At 36.0% G+C, this 24,130-nt stretch overlaps 1 protein-coding gene across 3 annotated transcripts in view; it reads left to right on the forward strand.

The window, feature by feature from the left end:
* The window catches only part of BMPR1B (bone morphogenetic protein receptor type 1B), a 424,915-nt gene that overhangs the window by 347,644 nt on the left and 53,141 nt on the right, over nucleotides 1–24,130 (forward strand). For 2 of the 3 annotated variants that reach the window (XM_060147586.1, XM_060147587.1), the window contains one exon: nucleotides 15,138–15,297. In XM_060147586.1, the coding sequence (XP_060003569.1) occupies nucleotides 15,138–15,297 (160 nt within the window). Of the gene's footprint in view, nucleotides 1–15,137; nucleotides 15,298–24,130 lie in introns of those variants that run through there. The other variant, XM_060147588.1, reaches the window with a different exon arrangement.

Genomic DNA, 24,130 nt, shown 5'->3' on the forward strand with positions numbered 1-24,130 from the left:
GAGCCCTGAACACTTGGGGGTGGGGGGATTATTTGGGATGATGCCTGTTGGACGAGGCTCATTTTCCCCTCATTGGTACGAAATGAGAAGAGAAATTTGTACTTTACCATGATTTCGGCAGGCACAAAAGCTGTCACAAAGTGCTGTATTCTAAGGACTGGGGTGAAAATTTTGGGGGAAATAGCTATTAGAGAGGTTTGTTTTATTCCAGATTATCTCTCTAATTAATAATTAGCACAAGTTTGATACTTTTCTGGTCAGGCTATTAGACTTGATAGTAGAGAAGGGGTGCCACCCGGACATTTTCATATTACCACCAGATAGTTACTGTGGTTTTAATGATGAAAGCAGATATTTTTTTTGTCTGCTAAGAAAGATGAAAAGAAAATAAATAACTTTCCTAGTTAACTAATCATATATCCTAAGTGGGGCCTATTCATTCTAAAAGACCCGCATGCTCTTCCCTGAAGGATAAAACAAAAGTCTATGAGACTTCATTCCTCATGAGAATCAGCAGGCCTGACGACTGTAAGAGTTAAAGCTGACAAGCTTTGCCAATCTCTGATTCATTAAATAATAAGAGTTCTTGCCTCCCATACTGAATTTTGGGGTTTTTAGGTAGAGAATAGGACATTCTGTAGGTGAACATAGAGAATGGTTTCTTAATAGCTGAAGTACAGACCCTTAAATTCTGGGAAAATATTTGGTTTGATCTCATATATTCTTTGTCAAAGTGGAAAACTTTCTAACTGAAGTGACCATTTAAGGTAGCCACTGTCCTTTCCTCCCATATTAATATTATTGTTTGGGAGTAAGTACTTCGGTCATTTAAATAGAACATGAGTAAGTATGTATTTCATACCTTCTTACTCTGATACTGAAATTTAAAATCATATCCCCAATTTATCAAAATATTTCAGGGTGAAAAAACATAACGCACAGGGATATGTCCGCCTTATGTTGGTGTGGTTGAAGATAAAGAACCATATGAAGAAAGGGCTTATGAGAGGTAGTTATTTTTCATGTAGCCTCTTAGATTCAGGGTTTTCGTTGTTCTTTTTTTCAGTTGTTTCTCATGAGATACCATGTTGAGAATTATTTTAAAAAGGAGGAAGGAAATATTTTTACCTTAGAATGTAATGTATGGGCAAAAATATAATTTTTGGCATAAATGAGGAGATACGAGTTGAATAAAGAAATATAAAGCAGGAAAATTTAAAGGTAAGATCAGGCTTTTCAAAGGCTGGGCCTCTGAGTCTACTAGGCTTTATGCGATTAAAAAATTTAAAAAATAAGATTGCTTTTGAAGAATGTTTTGAAAACTGAAGCCATTTGTTTATTGAAAGAGGGACAGCTTGAGCAACATGAGGCCAGAATGTTCCAGTGTGTGCCATACACAGATTTAAGATAACACAGTCGTTACAATAACATAGTCTCAGTTTGGATCTTTCCTCGGTGTTTCTGCCCAAATGTCAACAAGACTTTTGCCTTTGGCAAATCTTATTCCAATAAATCAAACAAAGTGGAGGGTGGTTCAGAATCTCAGCACTATTTTAATGGCCAATTAAGTATAATTTCAGAAAAAAAATTTTTTTTGTCCAAAAAAATATCAGGAGTCTATATTTTTTGCTAGTCATATACGTACCCAGGACCCAATTCAGCCGTCTTATTTTACTTTGGACGCACAGACCAGAGTATGGGAATCGTTAAAATTTTAATATAACATTTTGTGGCGTACTGCCTAAATCTTGGTCCTCCTCCAGTTAGCCTCATAGTGTTATTTGGAATTTTAAATGCAGTATTATCTTTAACACTAATGTCTAAATATAAAGGAAGGCTCTAAGACTTGTCAAATTCTGATGAGAGAGAATGCTTTTATGGACATAGGAATTTCTTTTGACCCTTTTGCGCCTAATATATATCATATGGAATTTTTCTAATTTTTCTTAATATACTGCTTTGCTTAGCAGCTAATTAGTATCTAATCAATGAAAACAAAAAAATAACTTGAAATTTTAAACATTTTAAAATATATACCTTACATATGTACATTTTGAAATTGATATATTTTCTTCATTTCAGCTCTTTGGGTATATATAATTGAATTTTTGGTTTTTGTTTTTTAACCATCTGCTATTAGGAAAGGGTGTCTGGTTTTGGGGTAAGGTTTTAGATTATTTAAAATGGCACGGATACTGGCCTGGGGGACAGATGGTTTTGTGTTTATATAGAGTGTAAAAGGAAAAAGAGTGAAAGTTTTGGTATGAGTGAATGGTCAGCAGCCCTTTTATGACAAAAAAACAACAATAACAGAAAAAGTAACTTTTATTTACTCTCCTCCATTAGATTTTAAGGTTTGTGAGCATAGTGGCGGTTTCTTCTTCATCTCTGTGAAACCAACATGCTTTGTAGACAGCTTTGTGTATAATAAATATTTCTTAAATCAATTTGGAGTTGCTAGCAATTTTATGCTGGTTAAAATAAATATTTTATGCTGGCTTAAGCCATATATGATGAATAGGATAGTTGTGTCTCAAACATAAATTTTATATCACATATTTTAATGAGTCAAGTCCAATACTGTGGTTGACTTAATAAAAAGATAAAATTAACGGGAATCATTTGGTTTCAGTTTTCCCAACATTATAAAAGGAGTTTGATGCCTAGAATAGGTAAACCTCTTTAAAGAAAGATTTTTAAATGTTTATGTAGCTGATCAATTTGTGAAGTTGTGCTGATTTTAAAATAAACCAAAGAATTGCATGTTGAACTACCATGCTAAAAGTCAAAAGGGTAATATCAAAAAATAGATTTCTAGATACTTAAACGTTGTATATTTTTCTGCCTGTGTATAATCAGAGGCAGCTTTGAACCATCTGGAATTGTTACATAATACACTGTGGTCAGTGACTTTTTTTTCTTTTCTTTTTACTTACTTTTTTTTGATTCTAAGGTTTCCTTTCTCTTTCACCTTTCCACTGTCATATGCCATGTATCTTGAACATAGCTCAATGCTTGACCAGAATAATCTCTCTTGCCAGCTTATAATCAAAGGGAGTACTGAGAAAAACAGCTGAGCTGTATTAGGCAACCACCGTCTGGACTGCATTTCTTAACTGGTGAATAACACATCACAGGTGCAGGATTAGTGTTGCCTACGGTGCTGTGCTTTTTAGTGGACACCCCTAGCAATTCTGTGTGTCCTCCTCATGTCTCGTCCCAAGGAACCTGGCAACGATCTATCAAGCGTACAGAAATCAAAAGTGAGTAGTAGGAGAAGCTTTATATCTTACAGAGGCTGTTTTTTCCCTCCAGAAATGTAAGCAAGATCAGTTAAGCCAATTCTGGTACACACACAAGAGATGATAGAACTTAGTCTTTCTTGGCATAGAGGTTTGGGAATAGAACAATCCAGGGGTTCAAAACTTTCGCGCACAAAAATTACACGGCAAGAAGATGCAGTTTAGCTTAAATGTCCCAGCAATGTGTAATTTAGGCTACTTTTAAACTACTACAAATGTTGCATATATTATTATACCTTCTGTGTTGTCTGTGTGTTGGAGTGGGTATGTGTGTTTGCCCCTACACATTTTCCAATACTATCATGGTTAAAACCAAGTGTTTTGGCTGTGTAACGTCCTGTGGTAGAGTTTGTAGTTTTTGATGTTGTAAATTCTTCTGCTATCTATGATATATGTCTCAATTCATAGATTATAAGTCAAAGTTGCTTTCTTGCTAATATGGTTTTTAAAAATGCAAAAATATTTTAAAGTACAAATTAATGATTTAAACATTAGAAGAAATGAATGTTCTGAAAATTCAGTTTCTAAGTCATTTAATTTGATCAGGAAGGTTATAAATTGTTTTAAGGTAAAGTATACAGTCAGAGAAGCTAAGGCAAGTATATTTTAGTAATTCATGTCATTTTTGGTGTCTATCTTAGAAAACTTTCCTATGAAGCATGACATAACTGTAAACAAAGCTATGTAGATAGCACTGCAGGTTTTGTGTTTTAAGGTAAAGTATACAGTCAGAGAAGCTAAGGCAAGTATATTTTAGTAATTCATGTCATTTTTGGTGTCTATCTTAGAAAACTTTCCTATGAAGCATGACATAACTGTAAACAAAGCTATGTAGATAGCACTGCAGGTTTTGTACAGTTGTTTCTTCAGATTCTTTAGTTTTTCTCTTAAAACTCTATAATGGCTTTCTAATATTCAGATCGTTTTAATTCATTTTGCTGCTGGTTATCATTATTCTATGTTGTTTCTTCATAGACCTTTAAGCTCATTGGTGATGATAGTAGTTGATAATAGTGCATTGTAAGTTAAGTTTTTAAATATATATATTCCATATATTTTATGCCTCAAATATTTGAACATTTGTAGTAGCAATATATTTACATTTTCAAGATCAGTATGCTCCTTACTAAAGTATCCTTTAACAATTATCCAATTAGAGGATCCAGAAAGGATTAGAAACAGAGAGATCCTAAATGCTTTCCAGGTTTTTTCTTTGGGGAAAAAGAACAGCATGAACCTGGTGATTGGGTTTCTGATGTCTGGCTTCATTGTCACTTCTCTTCTTTACATAGAAGTCTGTTCAAAGTAGTGTTACACTTCAAGCTGTCTTGGGAGTGCTTTGCAAAGCTGCGGAGTAAGTTTTGGTGTGGTGGCTAGTTGAACATCCGCTTTGATTAGCTTTAGAACTCTGTGAAGCAGAGCATTGATTGAAAGTCACCGAATAAACCATAGCTCCTGGCTTGGCAGTCTGCCATGTCCTGGTTGATTCTTTGACATTATTGTCAAAGAGGCTGTGGTTCAGTTTCTTTTCCAACAAAGAAAAGAACAGACATATTAAGTATTTTTAAATGCAGAGATTTTTGTAACTTTTAAAATCATCCTATTAGCTGTGATTATGCTATTTTATGGATATAGATTCAGTTTGATGTTAAACTATCTTTAAACATGGTGGTTACTTGCTTGTAAAGTTTATTATTCCTTATGTTGATACTTTTATTAAGATACTTGTTGTCATGTCATGTTTTAGAGTATTTTCAAAGATTTTTAATTTATATGAACATTTTGGTTGAGTTTCTCCAAATTCGAAAGCATATTAAAACCTGTGGGAAAGCTAGCTACTGTTCTACCTTTAAAGAGTATAAATGTGATGTCCTGAGAACTATAAATCATGTTATAATCAATTATGATGCTTACTCAGGCTCATAACTCTGTATTAGTTACCGGTAAAACAAACAAATATGAATATATATGTTGTATGTTCACATTTATGTAATATTTCACCTTTTTATGATTTGTTCAACTCATAATCTAGCATCCCAGAATATAAAACATGAATTATTGAAGCTTTCACTTTTTATCCAGATGTTTTGGGGTCTCTGGGCAGAACTTTTATGATATAAAATGTTGAAAACATGATTATCATACAGACACTGAGTGATATGGTCATGTGGATGTGTAAGTATGGTAAAAAGAGAAACAATTGCTGGCAGATGGGAACATGTAAAATATTTTATTATAAAAGCTCTGGTTTCTATAGAGATCCAGGAAATCTTTAACATTGTAAAACTAATGTGTTTTTCTTACCCTATTCAGTAGTGTCAACAGTGAGCCACTGAAATGAAAAACCGTCAGTATCCCTGGTGCTTATGTTTTCCATAAAATTTATTGGTGATTACTGTCACCCCTAGTAATCTTCCCTCCTGTGCCTCCTACCTAGGACTTACTTACATTTGACAATTATATGTGGCATTTTGACTTCTATTTTATTATGTTCATATACTGTTTTTGGTTTTCCATATGTAGCTGATTTGTCTCACTATATTCCACATGCAGTTGATTTGTCTCACCAGCAAGATTGTTATATTACTGAAGGTACTTCAGGTGCTCTGCGCCATTGTGTTATGTAGATGGAATGGATTTAATGATTATTTGCTAAATAAATGAATAATGAATAACAATGTATTACTCAGCTGTGAACAAAGTGTCAATGTTTCGTAAACCAAAAAGCTCAATATTTTTATAGACTTTCTGTGCACAGTGATGAGCCCAGAATGGCAAAGTTAATGGAAGTAACATGAAGCAAAAGAAAGGGGAATTGAAGAGAGAATCAGGATGAGAGAAAGAGGTTGGGGAAAGAAGAAATGGAAGAGAAATAGAAACATTTAGGAGATGAAGCAGTAGAGAAAAGGAACAAAAACAATTGAGGGGGAGAAAGAGAAAAATCTGAAGAATGAAAACAAAAAAACTGAATAGTAAGCTTCAGCAGCACAGAAAACAGTTTACTGTTATTCACTCTTAGTATGTGCAAGGAACTGTGATAGGTGCTTTACTTGGAGTCTCTCATCCAGTTCTCCTAGCAAGCCAGTGTGTGCTGCCACTTTCCACATCCTCTGTTAGAGAGGTAAGTGACTTGCTAAGGCAACAGAGCATGGCAGTAGCTAAGCTGGGGTTTGAACTGTTTTGTCCGTTTTACGTTATATCCTGGTCAAGTCTGAGTCTACTGCTTGGTGACCACACCTGGTGTTGGTTTCTCACCTGGCATTTCATCCCCCTCTATAGCATGGTAGCCCCAGAACTTACCACCTACAGCCTCCCTTGTCCCTCTCTCCTCTGACTTCTGAGACTCGAAGGAGAAAGAAACTCCTGTGCAGTTCACTTCACTATTAATAATTGAAAGTCTACTCTTTCTTTGTAATGCATGTGATTTTGCTTTGGTATTTTTGAATCTACGTTGTATTTATATTTTGTTTTCAAAAGAGTTTAGGCCCGTATTTCAGCTTTTTATTAATGATTGCGTTTCATGTTGTTTATATTTTTTTCTAAGTTCTTGTTGCAAACAACATAGAAAAATTGTTTGAAAATGTCTTAGTATAATGAAAGAGGGTTAGGCAATGAAAATTGAGGTCAGGACTTTTGAATTGAGTATGCTTATTAGACAGTAAATTAAATTATTGAGTTAAATGATTCAAGGCTTAAGTGATGAAAATAAAAGTTAGTTATCTATTTAAACCCACCATTCAGGATCACTGAAAGTTAGCTTGAAAATTAATATTGTTTTCAAGCTCTGATTCAAGTTTTATTCCTGTGTGTTATAGGTTTTGGTTTTTAACCAGTGTACTCTTTAAACCAGTTTTGGTTGAGAAAGGAAATGAGCATTGATTCACATTATTTATTATCATAGCAACATGGATAGTGTTAGACTGGATCAGTCCCAAAGCATTGCTGGACAGTTCAGTAGTACTTTCAAATTTTCTTCCACTAATCTTTTTACCCAAGATACTTGAAGTACAGACTTGTGTGACATGAATTTCAATTTCTCTTCTTGGTCCGGCCTGCCCTCTTGTGAAGATGAGGTAGAACAGAGAAGACACTCAGAATTTTGTTAATTCTTGAGATATTTAGAGAGCTAAAAATAAAATGAAGAAAGGAAAATAGATTACTAGCAGATCCTGTGGCACAAAATAATTACATGTCATCTTTAAATGAATTTTGAAGACTCACATCCATTTCTTAGTATTAATACATAGTGTATTTGAGGTTTAATTTCCTTGAATTATTGCTGTTCATAAAGATCGTTCTCCATGTGTTTTAATGTGACAGTAGATTCTGATATCCTCTTCACTATGACATATATCATACAACAATATTTTATACCAAAAACTTAAAATGTTTTATTCTATTTTTGAAATAAGAATGTTACCGAGAAAAAAATAATCAAAACTAGTACATTAACTAAAATGTACTTTAGGATATAGTGGATGCATATGGAAGCTAAAATTTATTTCTTGCAGAGTTGTAGTGTTGCATTTTTTTTTGCAATTTACTGTTGTCCTGTGTTTTCTGATTTTTCTATAAAAATCTTGTTTCATTTTTCTGTAAAAATCATATGGAAGGGTACACTATAATATAAAATAATATAGAAATAGTAAAAATAATTGATTTGTTAAGTATATACATCAAAAATGAGTTATTTTATAGTGTTTATACCAGGCTGCCAACTAATAATTGTCCACTGATTCCAGATGAGTACTTTAAAGAAATTCTTTATAACTCTGCCTTACTTCCTAACTTACACAAGAAGAGATGCCATAGAAAACTTGTGTATAACTATATACAGACATACAAAATAGCTGAAAACATGTGTGTAACTGTAACATATATCCATGAAAAGATATTCAAGGAAGATAACCATCTGCTTAGCTTCTGTAATTGAATGGAAGTCACACTATTGCATGCTGATCATTATATTATTTTGTGAAGTTTGAGTAATTTGCCTGAAAATTTGTAAATCTATCTCATATATGAAAATCATAAGGAATATAATTTAGTTCATTAAGAACACACACGCGCGCACACACACACACACACACACACACACACACACACACAGAAACATGTTTGGAAGTGATCTTGTGGTTCAGTTGCTCCCTAAAAAAATCTACTGATCCTCTGAAAAATGAGAAACAATTTTAGATTGGCTTCCACAGGCCCTACTTTGTATTATCATGGTAATTTGGATAGTTAACCTGGATTAACTATAATGTAACTAGCTAAGCTAACCAGGCAGCATCTGAAGTGTCTGGATTCACACTGTTAAGCTAAAGATTGGTATTAGGGAGCAAAAGGGGTGGGGAGTTAGGGGAGGGGGAAGGTAGGAGGGAGGAAGGAAACTGAAAATGGACTGAACTAAAGAGGGTGTAGTATTTATTCCTAAGACATTTCCGGACAGTCTGACTTTTCTCAGTTTTTTTTCCCTCTTACATTTTTCTGTCAGATTTATTTATAATTCTATTACTAAATATTAAAAAAGCCTTAACTGTCTGGAAAGGTACTGGGAAGAAATAATCAATTTTGTTGAAATTCTTTTCAACCTAAGTAGAAACCATTCACTATTTAGCTTTCCTTGGTGGAAAAAAATTCCTTTTAATTTGCTGATTTAGAAAATATAATGTACTAAATTATATGTAATGTTTCTCTCATAATTAGTAATCTTGCCATTGTTTTTAATGATTATCTTCTTTTATATAAATTTATGAGAAAGTCAGGCTAAATTCATGTTTTTATGAGATGATTATTAATTTTATATACATGTAATTGTCTTTTTTATGCCTTAGCTGATGTGTTCAGTCTTGTTTTTGATCTAAAATGCCTAAGCTTGCCTATATGAAGCTGGCTAGATTTGGCATAAATTTAGAATGACTTTATATGAAAGTGATCCTTTTATAAATCCCTTTTCATAATTATAACAGTAAATAAAACAGTTCAGTTTCTTATTGACCCTTTATTTCAAATGTGGACTAGGTACTAGGAAGATCTTAAGGAAATTGAACCAATAATTTAAAACCTCCCAACAAACAAAAGTCTAGTTCCAGATGGCTTCACTGGTCAATTCTATCAAACATTCAAAGAAGAATTAATACCAATCCTTCTCAAACTCTTCCAAAAAATAGAAGAGGAAACACTTCCAGAATCATGTTATGAGGCCAGCATTTCCTTGATATCAAAACCAGACAAGGACACCATAAGAAAAGAAAATTACAGACCAATATCCCTGATGAACATATCTAAAAATCCTCAACAAAATATTAACAAACCAAATTCAACAATATATTAAAAGGATCATACACCGTGATCAAATGGGATTTATTCCAGGGATGTAAGGGTGTTACAACATCCACAAATCAATCAATGTGATTTACCACATGAACAAAATGAAGGATGAAAATCTTATCTAAATACATGCAGAAAAAGCATTTGAGAAAATGCAACATCCATTTATGATAAAAACAACAACAACTCTCAAAACAGGTATAGAAAGAATATGCTTCAACACAGGAAAGGCTATATATATGGCAAGCCCACAGCTAACATCATACTCAACAGTGAAAAGCTGAAAGCTTTTCCTTTAAGATTAGAACCAAGACCAGGATGCCCACTCTGGCCTTTTTTTTTTTTTTTTGCGGTATGCGGGCCTCTCCCTGTTGTGGCCTCTCCTGTTGCAGAGCACAGGCTCCAGACACGCAGGCTCAGCGGCCGTGGCTCACGGGCCTAGCTGCTCTGCGGCATGTGGGATCTTCCCAGACTGGGGCATGAACCCATGCCTCTCAACCACTGCGCCACCAGGGGAGCCCAACTCTGGCCATTTTTATTCAACATAGTATTGGAAATGCTAGCCAGAATAATTAGGCAAAAAATAAATAAATAAAAGGCATCTGAATTGGAAAGGAAGAAGTAAAACTGTCACTACTGGCAGATGACATGATGTTATATATAGAAAACCCTAAAAACTCCACCAAAAACTGTTGGAACTAATAAATGAATTCAGTAAAATTGAAGGTTATAAAAGCAGCGTAGAGAAATATGTTGCATTTCTATACACTAATAATGAATGAACTATCAGAAAGAGAAATTAAGAAAACGATTTCCATTTACAATTGCATCAAAAAGAATAGAATACCTAGGAATAAATTTAACCAAGGAGGTGAAAGACCTGTGCACTAAAAACTATCAGACATTGATGCAACAAACTGAAGAAGACAAAAACAAATGTAAAGCTAATCCATGCTCACAGACTGGGAGAATTAATATTGTTAAAATGTCCATATTACCCAAAATAGTCTACAGATTCAATATAATCCCTATCAAAATTCCAATGGCATTTTTCACAGTAATAGAACAAACAGCCCTAAAATCTGTATAGAACCACAAAAGACCCTGAGTAGCCAAAGCAATCTTGAGAAAGAAGAACAAAGCTCGAGGCATCATGCTCCCAGCTTGCAAACTATATTACAGAGCTATAGTCACCGAAACAGTATGCTATTGGCAGAAAAACAGACACATAGATCAATGGAACAGAATAGAGAGCCCAGAAATAAACCCACACTCTTATGGTCAGTTAATCTATGACAAAGGAGCCAAGAATATACCATGGTAAAATGATAGTCTCTTCAATAAACGGTGTTGGGAAAACCGGATAGCTACATGCAGTAGAATGAAACTGGACCATTATCTTACACCATACACAAAAAGTAACTCAAAATGTATTAAAGACTTGAATGTAAGACCTGAAAGCATGTAACTCATCAAAGAAAACATAGGTTGTAAGCTCTTTAACATAGGTCTTGGTGTTGGTATTTTGGATTTGACACCAAAAGCAAAGCCAAGCAAAAAGAAACGAGTGAGACTACCTTAAACTAAAAAGCTTCTGCACAGCAAAGGAAACCCTCAACAAAATGAAAAGGCAACCTACTGAATGGGAGAGGATACTTACAAATCGTATATCTGATAAGGGGTTGATATCCAGAATATATAAAGAACTCATACAACTCAGTAGCAAAAAAACAAAGTTCCATTTACAAAAAATGGGCAGAGGATCTGAATAATATTCATTTTTCCAAAGAAGACATACAGATGGCCAACAGGTACATGAAAAAATGCTTAACATCACTAATCAATAGGGAAATATGTATCAAAACCTCAGTGAGATATCACCTCACACCTGTTAGAATGGCTGTTCTCAAAAAGACAAGTGATAACAAATGCTGGTGAGGATGTGGAGAAAAGGAAACCCTTGTACATTGTTGATGGGAATGTAAATTGGTGCAGCCACTATGGAAAACAGTATGCAGCTCCCTAAAAAAATTAAAAATAGAACTACCATGAAATCCAGCAATTCCAATTCTGGGTATTTATCCAAGGAAACAAAAACACTAACTTGAAAAGATATATGCACCTCTATGTTCATTGCAGCATTATTTACAATGGCCAAAATATAGAACAACCAAAGTATCCAGCAAGGGATGTATAAAGAAGATGTGGTACATTGTTGTACACCTGAAAGTAATATTGTATGGCAACTATACCTCAATTTAGATATCATAATCTTTCTTTTTAACTGTGCTTTTGGCTTTTAAGTTGAGTCTAATCATATTTATTCGTTCTATTGCTACTGCTTCTCTTCTCCCTTGTCTTCGCTTTTTAGCCTCCAAATTATCACTTAATTATTTTAGTTTAATCTTGTGATTGGAAATGTTGTGAATCATGTGATAATGATTTTCATTTCATAAGGAATTAAACACATATAGATTAATTGACTCCTAAGTAGCAATTACATACTTTTATGGATTACTCCCTTGATTATTTTGGCAAAAGCAAATAAAGAACTCTCCACCTGTCTCAGATTTGCATTTAATTATCCATGTATTTAATGCTAATTAAAAGCAATCATTTATCATCTCACTACTTTTACTTGTTTGGGTCATATTGTATGAAGGAAGCCTTATATGTTCATTCAGTATGTTGTCTGTTAACTCAGTTTATAGAAATGGTGTCTATTATGAGCTAGCTATACTTATCTTTTTGTTCTTATGAATAAGTTTTTGGTAAAATATCATGTATTCTGACTGCATGTTGAAGTGTTAAACATTTTAGAAGGATTATGCAGCAATATTTCATCTTCACAATCTCTATAGAAAGGATGATTTTTACCTTCTGATTACCAAGTTTTTATTGCTAGTGTCTCCTCTGGACCTCTTCTATATTGTTGGGTTTTTTGTTTCTTTGTTTGTTTTAGCCCCTTTTCTTGTTCATATAGTGGGATTTTGTAATTAAAATGTTCTGTAAACTGCCCTTTTCAACAAAAATTACATTTTAACAGTCTTCCTTGTCAGTAAATATACTTTCACATCTACATTTTAATGACTACATAGGAATCTCTTTTAAGAGACCTGACTTATCCCCCTCTTGTTGTAAACACGGATTGTTAAGCAATATCGCAAAGAATCTCCTTCTAACTAAATTTTATATCATTATTTTGTTTAAATAAATTTAAAATGTGAGAAAATCATGAATCCTGTATTAAAATGTTTTTTACAAAATATCTTATTTCCAGTAGTATAAAGATGTTTCTTTTTATACTGTAGACCATTCTGTGTGAATATTCCATTTAACAATTTTTTCACCAGGTTGTAAATTCTGTGTATGTTTAGTTCATCCTACTTACCTAGGCTGTGTCTGGAACAAGGTAGGCACCCAATATGTGTTTGCTAAGTAGACATATGCATAATAAATGAATTTTTATTATTTTGTTTTAAAAACTTCAAAGAACGGGGCCTGATATGGAAGAAAGCAGGATGTAATAAGTTTTAAATATCTTACCTTCATCACTTTGAGTTACTTTGAGGAAATTTAGGTCATAAAGTTAGTAAGACTGAGAAACAGATTTAAAAAGAAGGAAACCAGCATGGCAGGGTGATATATAGGCATACCAATACCCACTGCACCTGGATAGCAAGCCGTGTGCAGACTTTAAATACAAGATACTAACATGAACTGTGTTTAACTTCACTTTATTTTGGAATTTAACTTAAGGATGAGCACCGATTTTATAGAAATAATAAACACCTATTGGGATTAATTTTGTGGTTGGCTTAAATAAATATTTACTTAATCTAGTCCTAGTTTTCTCAAAGTGGAGTCTGCACATCATCTGTCTCAGTCACCTGGGGTCTTGTGGAATAATGCCTTTCCCTTGGCTCACCTGAGACCTGTGGAATCAGAATCACTGTGGGTGGCCCAGGATTCTGAATATAACAGGCTCTTCATATATTACAATTGATATGTCTTCTGCAGACTAAAATATAAGGAACTGTTTGAGAAAGTTAGGTGCACATCTTACATAAATTTGAAAAATCTAATGAAATATTAGAATTAATGATTGGGGGAAATTCTGGTAAATGGATCTAACATATTCGTTTTTCCTTTAATTACTACTTTCTACAAATTCAACTAATTAGCATAACATAGAAAAAGTCAGGATAAATCATCACAGACCTTTTTCTAAACTCTTCATTCTTTGATATAACCAGTGGTTGGAGGCACTAATTTGTAGTTAAAAAAAAAAAAATAACAAACGTACACTGTACATATCTATTGTGTATACTGTACTTCTGATCTAGAATTTCAATTTTTTAACCCAGTATCTTTTAGATAATATTTTTGTTGAAATTGTATTTAACTGTAGGCAAACTGGATGTGTTGTTAGGTTTTAAATCAAACATTGCTCAGGGTGACAATTTATACAGTGACATAGCATGTAGGAGAGCTCTTACCACAATGCCTGAAACCTGGTGTCAATTAATCTATGCCTCCTTCTGAAGCATCCTTTCTTTCCAAAAGTGGTGGTAAAGAAGAAAACATGAAAACTGTCTCAGTGATATGTCACCCTAGGTTGTGCAACATTGTCTTACTATTTAAAAGGTAAAAAATTAGATTTCTCCAATAACATTAGCTAACATTTATCAAGTAATACTATGTAACATACCCACTCTAAGCTCTTGACATGAGGTAGGTGCTTATAATTATCTCCATTTTGATGATAAGAAAATGAAGCACAGTGGGATTATTTGTAAAGCTATTCAATGTCAACTAACTGGTAAACAGCAAAGCCTACTTTAGAACCAGAAAAATCTGTCTCTAAACATCATGTCTACTATCGTATCTTCCACTGAAGATGTAGAAACATTGCTCTGTAATAGGTCGTCACTTTCGCTTGTATATCTTGATAATTAAATTTTTATCTTCCTAATGAATGTTGCAGATTAAATATGCTTAATGATTTCTTTAAAAAATACATGGTATACCTAAAGTGAAGAGAACCCTAAAGTAAAGAGACTGGTAGAAAGTTTTAGGGCCCAGATGATCTGGGTGTAAATGCTGGCTTCATGACTTATTAGCAGGGTGCAGATCACTTAAACTTCGAGTCTTAATGTTCTCATCTGAAAATGGGAATGGTTATATTTACTCACAGCATTACCGCACAGAGTAGAGATAATCTATATAATAGTGGGTCATTGAACTGCTTGCACTCAATCAAATACAACTATTATAACTTAATGTAGAAACTATTCTGAAAGGATTATGAGAATTTCTAATGAGACATATATATCATATAGAAAGTATAATTTTTAGTGTCAAAACATCAGAATATGTTTTCTGTTTAAACGTTTAACTATTATGAATACTTAATATTTTGTTTAATATCATCATTCTTTGGACAGAAGACTGTGGCTGGGCTATCCCAAAGATGCTTAAACTCTTACTGTTTCTTCTTTTCAGCAAACTTCCTTGATAACATGCTTTTGCGAAGTTCAGGAAAATTGAACGTGGGCACCAGGAAAGAGGATGGTGAGAGTACAGCCCTCACCCCTCGCCCAAAGATCTTGCGATGTAAATGCCACCACCATTGTCCAGAAGACTCAGTCAACAATATTTGCAGGTTGGTCATATAAATTATTTCACTCTAGTTTTAATAGAAAGCCATCCTTTTTTGACTACAGACTTGTAGGCTAGTGTTTCCAAGAACACATTTTGGGGAATAGGTCCTAAACCCATTAACTCTCAGAGCTGTGCCTGTATGTAGAGAAGTACTGAATCGCATTTTGCCCTGAAATGTTGTTCTGAGGTCATTCTTCCTGCAAACATCACATGTGCACATAAACAGAGAGCACAGATCCCAGGGTCCCTGTCAAGGAGCAAGAACCAATTATTTTCTTTCAAAAGACCTCAGCCCCCAAAATAAATGCAATAGCAGTGGTGTCAAATGTGGTTTTTGTTTGTTTGTTTGTTTGTTCTAACATTTATTGTGGTCATGGTGTTAGTGTTTTGGAAAGAACACCTAAGCTGTTAGGAATATTTATAAACTGCCTCTGGGAAACAGCGTAGTAATAGAGTTTATGTGAGTCCACCAGAAGTTAAGATTAAGACGCTAAATACTAGAGAATAAACTCCTCAGTAGCTAATCATGTTTGTATAAATACTTTCTAATATTTGAAACTGGACCATTTGCCTCTTTCTTCCTTACACATCTTTATGCAGCCACATCCATTTTTTTGGTCACTGTCCCTGCACTGACTCCCCAGGGTGAGGACAACAGTAAATAAAGAGGCCAGAGTGTGTCCAGGGCAAAGTGGCTGAGATAACAAGACAAGTGTGGGTCTCAGGAGTTAAAATGTCAGAAAAGCAGAGTCTCCCTCAAGGAGGATAATGGACCCAAATAGGAAGATGGGCTGCTGGGTTTGAACTCTGGGCAGAATATCTGGGCAACCATTTGGGACCTCATTCCCCAGGAAGGAGCATGAAGCTGAGTTGAATGCTTTTCTTTTTCATGCTGAGACCTTTTTTTTTTTTTTTTTAAAGTTTCCTATGAAGTGGGATATATCTAATATAAGCTCACCAGTGTATCCTGAAATACGTAGCTCAAGAAATATGTATTAACTGAATGACACAAGGAGGAAATTTGGGTGTATTCATAAACATATGTCTCATTTAATCAGCACAACAACTCAGCATGGTAGGGAATTCTTCTTTCTTACCTTTAGACCTAAGGAATTCAGGGCCCAGAGAGGTCTAGTAACTTGGCCCTTGTATGATAGAACAAGGTTGCAATCTCTGAGCGCTTACGCCAAGATAAAATGACTCCAAAGCTCATACAGTGTTTCCTGGGAACACTACCTTTTTGCAGTAAACAGAAAAAGTATCAGGAAAATTACAAAGTTTTCTGAAGAAGAGAAAATTAGCAGGCTGAAGCATATTAGGGAGATGTTTTACTATTTTGTGTGGGTCTGTAGTAATTAAGTGTGAATCTGTGTGTGCCCTTTGAGCTGTAGTTTGGGTGATCATACGTTCAGGTTTTCCAAAATTATCCCAATTTCAAATATTTTGTCCTATTTTCCTTATAGGCCATTGAAGTTGATTTGGAAGAAGGTGCTGAGGCATGGTTAACTGCAGTGCAAGTTCTTTGTGGTGGGAAGGAGAAGCTTGGCATATAGGAGGAGACGTGGTGGGATTTAAGCCTGGAGACAGGGGAAATTTGTCTGTGTTCTAAAGGGGATGTTTAAGCAGGAGTGGCAGTGGAGATTGAGGTGATTTGATTTGCTTTTTAGAAAAATTTTCTCCTCTGCAGAGTATTGAATGTATTAGAGGGAGACAAAAGTAAGTTCAAGAACAACAGCAGACGAGTAAGAGAAATTGAAAAGTAGATTCAGGAAGGACAGTTTATGTGAGAGAAAATGTTCTAGGATGAGGGTGATGCTGGTGCAGGAGAGAGTTGGACGTATTGGAGGCATATTTAGAAGGAAAGTTTTATGTTGACGCCACGGAGATGAGAGGGGACCAAGAGGAGCTTCACAAGTTGGCAGGGGTACACTTAGGTGCATATTGTAGCCTTTTGATGAAAGACGACAGAGGAAAAGAATCGAGTTTCAATCTGGATATACTAAGTTTAAGGTTTCTGACACATCCAAGTAGAGATCTCCGAGAGTAGGCCTATCAATAGAATATGGATTTGGAGCTCAGGTAAGAGGTTGGGGAGAGAGTAGAGAAAGTAGAACATTAGTCAGTTTTTTTGTTTTTGTTTTCAATCTCCCAATTCAGCACACCACCACCCCCCTGCCGCTTTCCCCCCTTGGTGTCCATACGTTTGTTCTCTACATCTGTGTCTCAGTTTCTGCTCTGCAGACTGGTTCATTTTCTGTACCATTGTACCATTTTCTAGGTTCCACATATATGCATGAATATGTGATATTTGTTTTTCTCCTTCTGACTTACTTCACACTGTATGACAGTCTCTAGATCCATCCACATCTCTACAAATGACCCAATTTTCTTTCCTTTTTATGGCTGAGTAATATTCCATTGTATATATGTACCACATCTTCTTTATCCAATCATCTGTCGATGGACAATTAGGTTGCTTCCATGACCTGGCTATTGTAAATAGTGCTGCAATGAACATTGGGGTGCATGTGTCTTTTTGAATTATGGTTTTCTCTGGGTATATGCCCATTAGTGGGATTGCTGGGTCACATGGTAGTTCTATTTTTAGTTTTTTAAGGAACCTCCATACTGTTCTCCATAGTGGCTGAATCAATTTACATTCCCACCAACAGTGCAAGAGGCTTCCCTTTTCTCCACACCCTCTCCAGCATTTGTTGTTTGTAGATTTTCTGATGATGCCCATTCTAACTGGTGTGAGGTGATACCTCATTGTAGTTTTGATTTGCATTCCTCTAATAATTAGTGATGTTGAGCAGCTTTTCATGTGCTTCTTGGCCATCTGTATGTCTTCTTTGGAGAGATGTCTATTTAGGTCTTCTGCCTACTTCTGGATTGGGTTGTTTGTTTTTTTAATATTGAGCTGCATGTGCTGTTTATATATTTTGGAGATTAATCCTTTGTCCGATGATTCATTTGCAAATATTTTCTCCCATTCTGAGGGTTGTCTTTTCATCTTGTTTATGGTTTCCTTTGCTGTGCAAAAGCTTTTAAAGTTTCATTAGGTGCCATTTGTTTATTTTTGTTTTTAGTTCCATTACTCTAGGAGGTGGATCTAAAAAGATCTTGCTGTGATTTATGTCAAAGAGTGTTCTTCCTATGTTTTCCACTAAGAGTTTTATAGTGCCTGGTCTTACATTTAGGTCTCTAATCCATTTTGAGTTTATTTTTGTGTATGGTGTTAGGGAGTGTTCTAATTTCATTCTTTTACATGTAGCTGTCCAGTTTTCCCAGCACCACTTACTGAAGAGACTGTGTTTTCTCCATTGTATATCCTTGCCTCCTTTGTCATAGATTAGTTGAACATAGGTGCATAGTTTTATCTCTGGGCTTTCTATCCTGCTCCATTGATCTATATTTCTGTTTTTGTGACAGCACCATATTGTCTTGATTACTGTAGCTTTGTAGTATAGTCTGAAGTCAGGGAGTCTGATTCCTCCAGCTCCGTTTTTTTCCCTCAAGACTGCTTTGGCTATTCGGGGTCTGTTGTGTCTCCATACAAATTTTAAGATTTTTTGTTCTAGTTCTGTAAAAAAATGCCATTGGTAATTTGATAGGGATTGCATTGAATCTGTAGATTGCTTTGGGTAGTATAGTCATTTTCACAATATTGATTCTTCCAATCCAAGAACATGGTATATGTCTCCATCTGTTGGTATCATCTTTAATTTCTTTCATCAGTATCTTATAGTTTTCTGCATACAGGTCTTTTGTTTCCCTAGGTAGGTTTATTCCTAGGTATTTCATTCTTTTTGTTGCAATGGTAAATGGGAGTGTTTCCTTAATTTCTGTTTCAGATGTTTGATCATTAGTATATAGGAATGCAAGAGATTTCTGTGCATTAATTTTGTTTCCTGCAACTTTACCAAATTCATTGATTAGCTCTAGTAGTTTTCTGGTGGCATCTTTAAGATTCTCTATGTATAGTATCATGTCATCTGAAAACAGTGACAGTTTTACTTCTTCTTTTCCAATTTGTATCTCTTTTATTTCTTTTTCTTTTCTGATTGCTTCCAAAACTATGTTGAATAATAGTGGTGAGAGTGGACATCCTTGTCTTGTTCCTGATCTTAGAAGAAATACTTGCAGTGTTTCACCATTGAGAGTGGACATCCTTGTCTTGTTCCTGATTTTAGAGGAAATGCTTTCAGTTTTTCATCATTGAGAATGATGTTTGCTGTGGGTTTGTCATATATGGCCTTTATTATATTGAAGTAGTTTCCCTCTATGACCACTTTCTGGAGAGTTTTTATCATAAATGGGTGTTGAATTTTGTCAGAAGCTTTTTCTGCATCTGTTGAGATGATCATATGGTTTTTATTCTTCAGTTTGTTAATATGGTGTATCACATTGATTGTTTTGCATATATTGAAGAATCCTTGCATTTCTGGGATAAATCCCACTTGATCATGGTGTATGATCCTTTTTATGTGTTGTTGGATTGTGTTTGCTGGTATTTTGTTGAGGATTTTTGCATCTACATTTATCAGTGATATTGGTTTGTAATTTTCTTTTTTTGTAGTATCTTTGTCTGGTTTTGGTATCAGGGTGATGGTGGCCTCGTAGAATGAGTTTGGGAGTGTCCCTTCCTCTGCAAATTTTGGAAAAGTTTGAGAAGGACGGGTGTTAGCTCTTCTCTAAATGTTTGATAGAATTCACCTGTGAAGCCATCTGGTCCTGGACTTTTGTTTGTTGGAAGATTTTAAATCACAGTTTCAATTTCATTACTTGTGATAGGTCTGTTCATATTTTCTATTTCTTCCTGGTTCAGTCTTGGAAAGATACCTTTCCAAGAATTTTTCCATTTCTTCCAGCTTGTCCATTTTATTGGCATAGAGTTGCTTGTAGTAGTCTCTTAGGATGCTTTGTATTTCTGCTGTGTCTGTTGTAACTTCTCCTTTTTCATTTCTGATTTTATTGATTTGAGTCCTCTCCCCCTCTTTCTTGATGAGTGTGGCTAATGGTTTATCAATTTTGTTTATCTTCTCAAAGAGCCAGCTTTTAGTTTTATTGATCTTTGCTATTGTTTTCTTTGTTTTTATTTCATTTATTTCTGCTCTGATCTTTATGATTTCCTTCCTTCTGCTAACTTTGGGGTTTTTTTGTTCTTCATTCTCTAGTTACTTTAGGTGTAACGTTAGATTGTTTATTTGAGATTTTTCTTGTTTCTTGAGGTAGGCTTGTATAGCTATAAACTTCCCTCTTAGAACTGCTTTTGCTGCATCCCATAGGTTTTGGCTCGTCGTGTTTTCGTTGTCATTTGTCTCTAGGTATTTTTTGATTTCCTCTTTGATTTCTTCAGTGCTCTCTTGGTTATTTAGTAATGTATTGTTTATCCTCCCTGTGTTTGTGTTTTTTTCCCTATAATTGGTTTCTAATCTCATAGCGTTGTGCTCAGAAAAGATGCTTGATATGATTTCAATTTTCTTAAATTTACTGAGGCTTGATTTGTGACCTAGGATGTGATCTATCCTGGAGAATGTTCTGTGCGCACTTGAGAAGAAAGTGTAATCTGCTGTTTTTGGATGGAATGTCTTATAAATATCAATTAAATCTATCTGGTCTATTGTGTCATTTAAAGCTTGTGTTTCCTTATTGATTTTCTGTTTGGATGACGTTTCATTTGGTGTAAGTGAGGTGTTAAAATCCCCCACTATTATTGTTACTGTCAATTTCCTCTTTTATAGCTGTTAGCAGTTTCCTTCTGTATCGAGGTGCTCCTATGTTGGGTGCATATATATTTATAATTGTTATATTTTCTTCTTGGATTGATCTGTTGATCATTACATAGTGTCCTTCCTTTTTTTTGGTAACATTCTTTATTTTAAAGTGTATTTCATCTGATATGAGTATTGCTACTCCAGCTTTCTTTTGATTTCCATTTGCATGGAATATTTTTTTCATCCCCTCACTTTCAGTCTGTATGTGTCCCTAGGTCTGAAGTGGGTCTCTTGTAGACAGCATATATATGGGTCTTGTTTTTGTATCCATTCAGCAAGTCTGTGTCTTTTGGTTGGAGCATTTAATCCATTCACGTTAAGGTAATTATTGATATGTATGTTCCTATGACTGTTTTCTTAATTGTTTGGGTTTGTTTTTGTAGGTCCTTTTCTTCTCTTGTGTTTCCCACTTAGAGAAGTTCCTTTAGCATTTGTTGTACAGCTGGTTTGGTGGTGCTGAATTCTCTTAGCTGTTGCTTGTCTGTAAAGCTTTTGATTTCTCCATCAAATCTGAATGAGATCCTTGCCGGGTAGAGTAATCTTGGTTGTAGGTTCTTCCCTTTCATCACTTTAAGTATGTCATGCCACTCCCTTCTGGCTTGTAGAATTTCTGCTGAGAAATTAGCTGTTAACCTTATGGGAGTTCCTGTGTTTGTTATTTGTCGTTTTTCCCTTGCTGCCTTCAGTAATTTTTCTTTGTCTTTAATTTTTGCCAATTTGATTACTCTGAGTCTTGGCGTGTTTCTCCTTGGGTTTATCCTGTATTGGACTCTCTGCACTTCCTGGACTTGGGTGGCCCTTTCCTTTCCCATGTTAGGAAAGTTTTCAACTATAATCTCTTCAGATATTTTCACAGGTCCTCTCTCTCTCTCTCTTCTCCTTCTGGGACCCCTATGATGCGAATGTTGTTGTGTTTAATGTTGTCCCAGAGGTCTCATAGGCTGTCTTCATTTCTTTTCATTCTTTTTTCTTTATCCTGTTCTGCAGCAGTGAATTCCATCATTCTGTCTTCCAGGTCACTTATCCGTTCTTCTGCCTCAGTTATTCTGCTATTGATTCCTTCTCGTGTAGTTTTCATTTCAGTTATTGTATTGTTCATCTCTGTTTGTTTGTTCTTTAATTCTTCTAGATCTTTGTTAAACATTTCTTGCATCTTCTTGATCTTTGCCTCCATTCTTTTTCCGAGGTCCTGGATCATCTTCACTCTCATTATTCTGAAATCTTTTTCTGGAAGGTTGCCTATCTCCACTTCATTTAGTTGTTTTTCTGGGGTTTTACCTTGTTCCTTCATCTGGTACATAGCCCTCTGCCTTTTCATCTTGTCTGTCTTTCTGTGAATGTGTTTTTTGTTCCACAGGCTGCAGGATTGTAGTTCTTCTTGCTTCTGCTGTCTGCCCTCTGGTGGATGAGGCTATCTAAGAGGCTTGTGGAAGTTTCCTGCTGGGAGGGACTGATGGTGGGTAGAGCTGGCTGTTGCTCAGGTGGGCAGAGCTCAGTAAAACTTTAATCCGATTGTCTGCTGATGGGTGGGGCTGGGTTCCCTCCCTGTTGGTTGTTTGGCCTGAGGTGACCCAACACTGGAGCCTACCCGGGCTCTTTGGTAGGGCTAATGGCAGACTCTGGGGGGCTCAAGCCAAGGAGTACTTCCCAGAACTTCTGTTGCCAGTGTCCTTGTCCCTTGGTGAGCCACAGCCACCCCCCACCTCTGCCGATGACCCTCCAACACTAGCAGGTAGGTCTGGTTCAGTCTCCTATGGGGTCACTGCTCCTTCTCCTGCATCCTGACGTGCACACTACCTTGTGTGTGCCCTCCAAGAGTGGAGTCTCTGTTTCCCCGAGTCCTGCTGAAGTCCTGCAATCAAATCCCGCTAGCCTTCAACGTCTGATTCTCTAGGAATTCCTCCTCCCATTGCCGGACCCCCAGGTTGGGAAGCCTGACGTGGGGCTCAGAACCTTCACTCCAGTGGGTGGACTTCTGTGGTATAAGTGTTCTCCAGTTTGTGAGTCACCCACCCAGCAGTTACGGGATTTGATTTTATTGTGATAGCGCCCCTCCTACCATCTCACTGCAGCTTGTCCTTTGTCTTTGCATGGGGGGTATCTTTTTTGGTGAGTTCCAGTGTCTTCCTGTTGATGATTTTTCAGCAGTTAGTTGTCATTCCGGTGTTCTCGAAAGAGGGAGTGAGAGCGTGTCCTTCTACTCTGCCATCTTGAACCAATGTCCGTTCGTCAGTTTTTCGCTGTGAAATAAGCATCCTTAAAATCACAGTGATTCTTACCACTGAAGACATTTATTATTTCACTCCTGTGTCTTCCTGTGGGTTGCAGCTGTGCTGGGCTGTGCTGGCCTGGGTGGGCTTGGCTTCCGGCCTGCTCCCAACGTTTCTTCATTCTTCTTGGACTGGCAGCTACCAAGGGCATATTGTTTTTGTTTGTTTTAATAAACAAGCAAACTAATTAATTAATTAATGACTGCATTGGTTCTTCGTTGCTGCATGCACGCGGGCTTTCTCTAGTTGCAGTGAGTGGGAGCTATTCTTGGTTGTGGTGCGCGGGCTTCTCATTGCAGTGGCTTCTCTTGTTGCGGAGCTTGGGCTCTAGGCACGCGGGCTTCAGAAGCTGTGGCTCGTGGGTTCTAGAGTGTAGGCTCAGTAGTTATGGCGCACAGGCTTAGTTGCTCCACAGCATGTGGGATCTTCCCGGACCAGGGATCAAACCGTGTCCCCCGCATTAGCAGGCAGATCCTTAATCACTGCACCGTTAGGGAAGCCCCAAAATTCTTTCTCAAATGAGTTTGAGGGAGGAACCTTTTAAAGCTTCTGCTTGTGTCATGTCCTCTAACATTCCATTTACCAAATCAAGTGACATCCTCAAGCTCAAAGTGAAAGGGAAGCCATTGAGAACAATTGAGAACCATAATTCTCAATAACAATAACAATTGAGAACAGTAACAATTGAGAACAATAATAGGACAACCTAATCTACCAGAGTACAGCTGAGCCTTGAGACTCGAATGCTTGGGTGAAGGAGGCTCTCCCTAGGAAACTCAGAATTAGC

This window comes from Lagenorhynchus albirostris, chromosome 4, assembly GCF_949774975.1.
Source record: "Lagenorhynchus albirostris chromosome 4, mLagAlb1.1, whole genome shotgun sequence".
NCBI lineage: Eukaryota > Metazoa > Chordata > Mammalia > Artiodactyla > Delphinidae > Lagenorhynchus > Lagenorhynchus albirostris.